This window comes from Nicotiana sylvestris, chromosome 1 (assembly GCF_000393655.2).
Source record: "Nicotiana sylvestris chromosome 1, ASM39365v2, whole genome shotgun sequence".
Classification (NCBI taxonomy): domain Eukaryota; kingdom Viridiplantae; phylum Streptophyta; class Magnoliopsida; order Solanales; family Solanaceae; genus Nicotiana; species Nicotiana sylvestris.
Window position 1 is genome coordinate 70,830,964 of NC_091057.1, and position 9,607 is coordinate 70,840,570.

Below are 9,607 nucleotides of genomic sequence, written 5' to 3' on the forward strand. Positions count from 1 at the left end.
GCTATATATTCCACAGACCTCAATAAACATTAAATTATACAAGTTGCAACTACTTAAAAAAAATGAAAGGGAAAGACAAGTTGCTGAAAAAGTGTTAAAATTAATGAAGAGATGAAAGTTTGTAGATAAGTTATAAGTAGCTCCCAAAATTGCTTTAACTTGGCTAAACAGGCTCTACTTAACAGCTCCCAAAATTTTTATTTGAAATGGCAAGTGTGTTTGCTTGTTACTTTCCTTGAAAACATTTTTTTCGTAACCAACTATCAGAAAATGACTTCCTCATGAAAAAATAATTTTAGTTCTGTTTTTATTGGAAAATGACTTTCTCATGAGAAAATATTTAAAAGTTACTTCATTAATTTGGATTAGCCGGACTTGTGCCCCATCGATTTTTCTTTTCGCTTTGCCATTATGAATACTCTTAGAATTCTCAGCGCTGGGTAGGAAATTTTCATATTTTATAATAAAATTAACAGAAAAGGTCCAAAAATATCCTTGAACTATTCGAAATAGCTCAAAAATATCCTCCGTTTGTTTTTTATGCCAAAAATATCTCTGCCGTCTATGTTTTGGCCAAAAAATGCCCCTAAATTAGTTTTGCCATTGAAGCTGACATGTCAGTCCAACTGGGTTAGAATTGCTTCCGTGGTCGTCCACCTAAGCAATCCATATGTGAAAATTATTTTTTCGGAAATTTTATTTTTCCAAAATTTCTTAATAAAATACAAAATCAACATTTATTCTGAAAAAGTAAAAAAATTCGAAAAAAAATATTTATTTCGGAATTTTGTAATTAAAATACAAAATCAACACTTATTCCGAAAAAAGTAAAAAATTTACGAAAAAATTATTCTTGATTCGGGTTTATGAATTGATTAAAAAACTCCATTATTTTTTTTTGTGAATTTATGATTATAGATATCGAGAATTCATATAACCGGCCCAACTTGTTTAGGATTAAGAAACCAGTGTCTTTGTTGTTGTACAAATAAAGTTTTAATTTTTTTCTTGTAAATGTTGTGTGTTAATTTTTTTTTGGGGGAGCTAAAGAATGGGGTTGAAATTATACATGGATAATGTTCCAAGACATAACTACGCTATTACTGGATTCAAAAGCATTCAAAGACATAACTCCGAAATTCATAAATTAATCATAAATTCACATAAGAGAACAATGAAGTTTTTTTAATCAAATCATAAACCCAATCAACAATAATTTTTCATAAAATTTTTACTTTTTTCGGAATAAGTGTTGATTTTGTATTTTAATTTACAAAATTCGAAATAAATATTTTTTTCGAATTTTTTTACTTTTTCAGAATAAATGTCGATTTTATATTTTATTAAAAATTTCTGGAAAAATAAAATTTCTGAAAAAATAATTTTCACATATGTATTGCTTAGGTGGACGACCATGTAAGCAATTCTAACCCAGTTGGACAGCCATGTCAGCTTCAATGGCAAAACTAACGATTTAGGGACATTTTTGGGCCAAAACATAGACGGCAGGGATATTTTTGGCACAAAAAACAAATGAAGGATATTTTTGAGCTATTTTAAATAGTTTAAGGATATTTTTGGACCTTTTCCGTAAAATTAATGATAAATGACAACTACATTATGTTTAGATCTCAGCTAAAGTGTAAAATATTTCAAGAATAGAGTCTTCACATGAATGAATTGGTTTTTTTAGGATCCTATGATTATGTAATTATAGTTTAGTGAAATTTATAGATATATTTGAACGGTGAGTACTCCTTTCTTTGTTTGGATGGTTGTTACGTATCGTTTCATAATGTATCTTATTATATTGTTTGATGAATACAATGTTTGAATATATTATATCGTTTGACGTCATTTCATGATATCATGCACCAACAATATGAGGAATAAACTTGCAATATTATAAATAAAAATTATGATACCGGGTAAAATTATTATATGAAAATATAAGATAATGATAAAATAACATTTAATTATAATGAAGGGTGAGATTGAGAGAAAAAGACAAGGTAACGATACGACCACACCAAATCGGTCGTTACATAAAGTGACACATTTTGCCGTTATGTAACGACGAATTTAACAATACGATACAATAAAATTTAAGTAACAATCAAAACAAACATCGTATTTAAAGTAACAATACACTAGATAACAACCATCCAAACAAGCTGTAAGGCCGGTTGATTTTTGATTTGTGGAAGGTCCAGATTTTAATAATTTAATTTAGAACTCAACTCCTTAAGTTCATTTGTTTATTCTCCTTTTACGGTCATTCATTGCTCAAAATAGTTTTGGTTCATTTAAATCTTGAGATCTTAAAAGGTTATTAATTTATTTATTAAAAATTGGAAAATTATCAACTATGTTCATTTATAGGTAGCTCATTACAAAAATTGGTCAATTGATAAAATATTATTAATATTAGCCAAATTAGCCAATTAGCTATTTGTAGTAAAAAAATATCAAATTTTTGATTTGTTTTGAGTGGCTGTTATTAGAATAGATTGGCACAACTTAAGGAGCTTGCATCTCAGTTTTGGGATGATTTGGTGAAGTTTTGAGGTGATTTGAATTGAAAATTTGGTAAAAACTGAACATGAAAAAAATGATATGTGTATCACACTGTGTATCATTTGTGTATCACATATGTATCATATTTGTATCTATTATGTATCACATGTATATCCATGTATACATGTGTGTGAGATACATGCGTGATACATGTTTGATGCATGTGTTGCAGAAGACTTTTTTGAACTCGATTTAGTTAAGAATTTTGATACAAAACCAGTCCAAATCACCTCCAATCTTCCTCAAATTTTGTATATTGACTTATCTATATATTTTCAATGAATTTCAACTATACCCATTGAAAAAGTTCCTTTTTTGTTTAGATTTTTGGAATATTGTATATATTTTTTGTATTTCATCACTTTATTTGCTACCTCATCCATAAAATTTCCTTTCCGTCTTGTATCTAGTGTTGCTAATCACGCTTAAAAATATGGAAGGTGATTTGTGCATGTGATTCTGTGAAAGAAAGAACCCTATTATTTGATTTTTCAATTTTTATTGGTTAGTTTGGTAAATCTATGATTAATGGCTAGAGGTTGGTAAGTTGAGATTTATTTGGGACATTTGTGTAAGTTTCCCTTAAAAATTCATGTGAATGGATCTTTAGCCATATTCTGTCGTTGCACAATAACTATCAACTATCTTCATTGGCATAGATGATCCGACAATTACCACCGCATAATTATCACCACCAACCACCTTCACTATCAGCTACCATCGTACAACCATCACCATCAACTACTTTCGCCAATCATCACTAATCTCCACTATCAACTACCTTTACCACCTGTTTTGACCACCATGCAACTATCATCACTAACCAGTTTTATCATCAGCTATATCATCTAAGTTGCTCCGACATGGCAGTTTAGGTGCCGCACCCGTGTCCACACGACACTAGTATGGATGTGGGTACAGGATCCGTACCAAATTTGGTCAAACAATTTTAGGTATTTTGACCACGACGGACGGAATTCGAGACGATATACAATATGATTCCCGAAATCAAGACCAAACATAGGGTAAATTTGAAGACAATAGTATATCTTATCTAGGAAATCAATCATTTACTTATCTAACTTGAGAATAAAAAAGAAATTCACACTTTACAAGTTATATATTAGTATTCCACAAAACTTCTCATAATTTAGAGATATTTTTATATTTATCTTTTTTTTTTGAATTATTTTTAGCCAGATCCCCGCACCCGTATGTTTAACCAAAAAATAAAAATTTCGGTCAAAGCCTATTTTTAGAAGTACTCGGGTATTGATAATCAAGAAAATTAGTATTCTTGCAATAAGAAAGGAAATTGGAATATGAAATAGCAAAGTAATCAATAAAAAGCAAAAGTAAATAATTGTATTCCAATAATAATCAGAACATGTCCATACAGATGACATTTCTTTCCTTTATATAGTAGACTTAAGTACAACGTTTTTTCCCCTTTTATGATTGAGTTATTATGAGAATTAATGACATTAATGAAACGTTATAATTAGTAATCGTAACTGTTTCGTTAAGATTCTGTAACGTTTGTAATCATCCATGCTCATTAATTGGAGATCAATGAATCTTTCCTTTTTACTGTCTCGACTCATTCTGCCGGTACCTCTTCTTGAACGACCATATCTTCTCCTCTCGTGGGTGATTTTCTCGCATCTGTAACGACTCGTGCCTCTTTTAATGCATTTCTCCAACTATCACTTTCTTGATGATCCACGTGTCTTGTCTTACTAGCCATCACATAAATCCATATGTAATATTTATTTTTACCAATACAGATAGTCCCCCCCACTTGCCGAATATTCTGCAATTGAATATTTGGTAAGTGGTATGTATTTATGGCGGGAATTTTCGCCAATGTTTCCCATGTATCATTACGTCTTCTTCAAAACCAACACGTCATCCGTCACTTCCATTTAATGTATGTGCCACGTGGTCTTCGTTAATTGGATCTGCAACTCTTCAGCGATTTCTAGGGCTTTTTTATGGCTGCATCAGTCATGAAGTGACTGTTTCATTATGACGTTCTCATCATGACCCCTTTTACATGACGGTTTCTTCTTCATATAAATACCTCCTTTGCCTGTGCTTTACGAAAAAATTTCTTCAATGTTCACAACTCACTCTTGTTCTTCAGTACATACTACTTTTTCATACAACTATGTCATCTTCAAATTCTAATCCTCGAAAAGTTCTCATAGTAGACAAACTTCCCCTTTCTTCTACTCCTACTAGAAGTATGAGAGGTGGTAGGTTGCGCAGTTTAGGGTCAATTTCTGTACGTAGTTCTTCTTCTCAACCCAGTTCTACTCCTCCATCGTCAACTAGGGTTTCTTCTTCACACAGATCTTCTGTTAGAAATAGGGATTCTAGTGAACCACTTCGTGAACCCTCTGTTGAAGAGACCATCCCTACTGAACTTTTCTTCTTTACTAATAGAGAATCGATTAGGAATCAAGTCACTTCCATGACTTCTCATGATCGTGATGATGTTTACCCTTCCTAGATTAATGAGGGTTTGATTTCTATTATGCGTAGATACTGTCATTGAAAATTTGATTTCCCAATTCTAGTCCCCAATGAGAATCAAAGGATCACTTCCTTTAAAGCTGGTTTTTCGTGTATACATATCCCTTCACATAAGATTTTAGGCCACCTATTGATCCGATTGTTATTGAGTTTTGTCGTTTCTTTGATGTGTGTTTAGGATAGATTGGTCCTATTGTATGGAGGGTTGTGGCATGCCTTATATACTTGTCAAACTTGGCTGCTTTACCCTTCACCTTTTATCATCTGATTCATCTTTATTCCCCCAAGTTATTTCGTTTTGGGGTGTTTACTCTTGTGGCTAGGAGTAAGAGGGTTTTAATAAGCCCTGAAGAAGACAAGGATCGTCATTGGTATGCCCGATTTGTTGTTGCTCCTACAAGTGGATTAGTAGGTGAAGAAAACATGTCCTTCCCTGAGAAGTGGATCTTTGCATGTAAGTTTCTCTTCCAATCTTTTATTTCTCTTCTTTTTTTTGGTGAAAAACTTGTACTCTCGTAACTATTTTACTTTTCTTTTTCAGCAACCATAGGAACTGTTGAGAAAATTTCCAATTTTCGTGGTTGGGTAGAAAAATTGCTAAAAGTTGTTCCAATGGAAGAAAGGTTCTGGAAATACCTTTCAAACAGATTTGGATGGAAAGTTGAGACTCACGGTAACTTTCTCTTTAACTTTCTTCTCTATTTTTGTGCTTATCTTGGAACTCATTAACCTTTTTCTTTATTAGGGTTTCCCATTTAGGGTGTGAGTGCTGCATCAATTACGGCTTCGAGGCTCTCTCTATCAAAGGCTCAAGAGATAATCTTGAGTTCTTCGTCAAAAAAGAAAATCTGTTAGACCATAGAACTCTGAAGACGAAGAGGAACAGGACGAATGCTCGTTGGTTCGTAAGCCACGAGCTAGAAGACAGGTCATTTCAAATGACAAAGCTACTCCCCCTTCTAGTTCTGTTCCCATGCTCGAGCCTGAGAATGCTACCTTAGTGAGTTTTGATAAAGAGACGCCTGCAGTACCCCGTGGCCCTACTGAACAACTCTTTTCTCGTGGATTTGATAAAGAAAATTTTGGCTTTATTTCTGAGGAAACGCCTCTTGCCTCAGGTCTAATATCATCATCTAGTGTGGACTAGCTTTTTGCCTATCATATAAAATTATTAGTATAATTTTAACTGTACAAAATAAAAATCGTAATTGAGCGATACCTGACCGTGGGTATTTCTTTTGCTTAGAAATAATACTTCTTCAAATGAACAACATTCCAACTCGAGGGTAGAACTTTGTCATCCATGGTTTCTAACTCGTAGCCACCTTTTTCCAGTGATACCTCGAATCTTGTAAGGTCCTTCCCAATTTGGACTCAACTTTCCTGCATTGGCTGCTTTCGTTGACTGAAAAACTTTCTTGAGTACGAAGTTCCCAATCTTGAAGTATCTAAGATGAGCTTTCCGATTGTAATATCGCTCAATAATTTGCTTCTGCGCAGCCATCCTTATCAAGGCTATTTTTCTCCTTTCTTCAAGCAAATCGAGTATTATTCGCATCTCCTCCTCATTTGACTCTTCGGCTACTTGGGTGTATCTCGTACTTGGTTCACCTATTTCAACTGGAATTAAGGCTTCAGCACCGTACACAAGTGAAAATGGTGTCTCTCGTGTACTCGTTTTTGTCATTGTTTGGTAAGCACACAAGACTCCAGGTAACACTTTTGGCCATTTACCTTTTGACTCCTCTAGCCTTTTCTTTAAGTTATTAATAATAACTTTGTTTGTTGATTTAGCTTGTCCATTAGCCACAGGATGATAAGGTATTGAAGTAATGCTTTTAATTTGCCAACTCTGAAAGAATTCTGTGATTTTCGCACCTATGAACTGCGGGCTGTTATCACATACGACTTCTTTTGGAACCCCAATCCGTTATATGATGTCTCTCCAAATGAAGTCCCTGACTTTTTTTTCTCGCACCTGTTTGAAGGCACCTGTTTCTACCCACGTAGTAAAATAATCAGTGAGTACTAATAACAATTGTACCTTTCCTTTGGCTTGTGGTAGTGGACCCACGATATCCATCCCCTGCTTCATAAAAGGCATGCTGCAACAACCAGATGTAATAACTCTGCTGGTCGATGCATTTTGTTACCATATCTTTGGCACTTGTCACATTTGGTCACAAAACTTTCTGACTCTTCTTCCATTTTTGGCCAGTAATACCCTGCTCTAATTAGAGTTTTTACCAAGGATCTTCCTCCTGCGTGATTTCTACAATGTCCTTCATGTACTTCTCTCATCACATACTCTATTTTAAAAGGTCCGAGACACCTTGCTAAAGGAGCACCGAACATTTTTTGATATAAATTGTCTCGATCCAAACAATAACGAGTAGTTTTTCGTCGAAGTACTTGAGCTTTTTTCTTATCTTCAGGTAGAATTTCGTACTGCAAAAAATTGACGATCTCGTCTCTCCAATCCGAGGTTAAATTATTGAAATTTACCTCGTTTTTATCTTGGTTGAGTGCCGAATGAAATAAATGTATTATGGAAGCATTTTCTTCATTTGTTACTTCTGCAATGGATGCAAGATTATCCAACGCGTCTGCTTCGACATTTTCTTCCCTGGGTATCTGCACGATTTTCCAAGATTGGAATTGCTTGATCAAATATCGTGCCTTTTCCAAATATTACTGCATCCTCGCCTCTTTAGCTATATAAGTCCCATGCATTTGATTAACTACAAGCTGCGAATCGCTTTTGATTATGACCTGCTCTATTCCGAGCTCTCATGCCAATTCTAAACCTGCAATCACAACTCATATTCTTCTTCATTATTAGTAATAGGATGACACTTTATGGCTTGCCTTATAGTTTCTCCCGTAGGTGGGATTAGAATAATGCCTAAACCCGCTCCTTTAACATTCGAGGAGCTATCGGTAAATAGGGTCCAAGTACCTAGATTCGACCCGTTAAATACCTACAGTTCTTTTTCTGCTTCTGTTACTATCCCTGGGCTAAAGTCTGCCACGAAATCTGCTAAAACCTGTGACTTTATCGCAGTTCTAGGTTGATATGTGATGTCATATTAACTTAGTTCTATGGCCTACTTGGCTAACCTACCTGATAACTCTTGCTTATGCAATATATTTCGTAAGGGGTAGGTGGTCACTACAGAAATAGGGTGACATTGAAAATAAGGCCTTAATTTTCTAGATCCCATAATTAGTGCTAAAGCAAGTTTTTCTAAATGAGGATATCGAGTTTCAGCATCTAGTAAGGACTTGCTAACATAATAAATTGGAGATTCTTTACCTTTATCTTCTCGAACTAACACTGCACTTACCGCCATTTCTGACACAACGAGATAGATGAGTAGCATTCATCGTTCTTTGGTTTAGCCAGCAACAGTGGGTTTGACAAGTATGTTTTCAGATTTTTGAGCGCTTGTTGGCATTCTTTAGTCCACTCAAATTGGCTTTGCTTTTTCAATACTAAGAAGAACTTAAATCTTTTCTCTGAAGATTTAGAAATAAATCTTCCTAATGTTGTTATCCTACCTGTCAACCTCTACACTTCTTTTTTGCTCGTGAGTATATCCGGTATTTCTTCAATGGCTTTAATCTATACTAGATTCACTTCAGTTCCTCGGTTTGATACTAGGAAACCTAAAAACTTACCTGAAGACATGCCAAATGCAAACTTTTCGGGATTTAACTTCACATTGAATTTGCGGAGAATTTGAAAAGTATCTGACAAATGTTGGATGTGATCCCCCGCCTGTGCCGACTTGACTAACATGTCATCAATGTAGACTTCCATGGTTGTACCTCATCCTGAGTCACTTGGTTTTTGAAGGATCCTTGCTTCATTTTCTTCTATTTGACAGGTGGATACGTTGGATCTTCATTTAGCTTATGGGTCATCACCTCTGGTAGTATATCTGTCATATCTGAATGCAACCAAGCAATGCAATCTGCGTTAGCTTTTAGAAATTCAATTAACTTACTTTTCATCTCTAGGCTGAGGTTGGTTCCGATGTAAACTTTTCTGTCTGGCTAATGTATAAACAACACCACCGCTTCGAGTTCCTCAATTGTTGTTTTGATGTTTTCGTTCTCTTCTGGATCTTGAGTAGTATCATGCCTTGAGTCTACATCTGTTTGTCCATCTTCGCTTAAGATTTGAGTTGGTAAACCCTCAACCGAATTCTGTAATTGCTATTTCACATCCACAACGTCATTTTGTATGCTTGAATCTGCCACTGAATTGATAGTTTTAGAAGCCTAATTATCACTGCGGATTTGCCTAATTCCCCATTGTGAAGGGAACTTAATAACCTGATGTAAAGAAGATGGAACAACATCCATCTCGTGAATCCAAGGTCTGTCGAGGATAATATTGTATGCCATATCCATATCTATTACTTGAATTTTTGCATCTTTAACTACTCCTTCTGTGAATGTGGTGAGTATTATCTCCCTTTTGTGA

The 9,607-nt window shown here is 34.6% G+C and overlaps 1 protein-coding gene across 1 annotated transcript; it reads right to left on the reverse strand.

The window, feature by feature from the left end:
* Positions 1-6,412: 6,412 nt before the first annotated feature.
* On the reverse strand, positions 6,413-6,802 carry LOC138871094 (uncharacterized). The gene has a single exon (XM_070148951.1). The coding sequence runs from the start codon at positions 6,800-6,802 to the stop codon at positions 6,413-6,415; it is 390 nt and encodes a 129-aa protein (XP_070005052.1).
* Between the last annotated feature and the right edge of the window lie 2,805 nt (positions 6,803-9,607).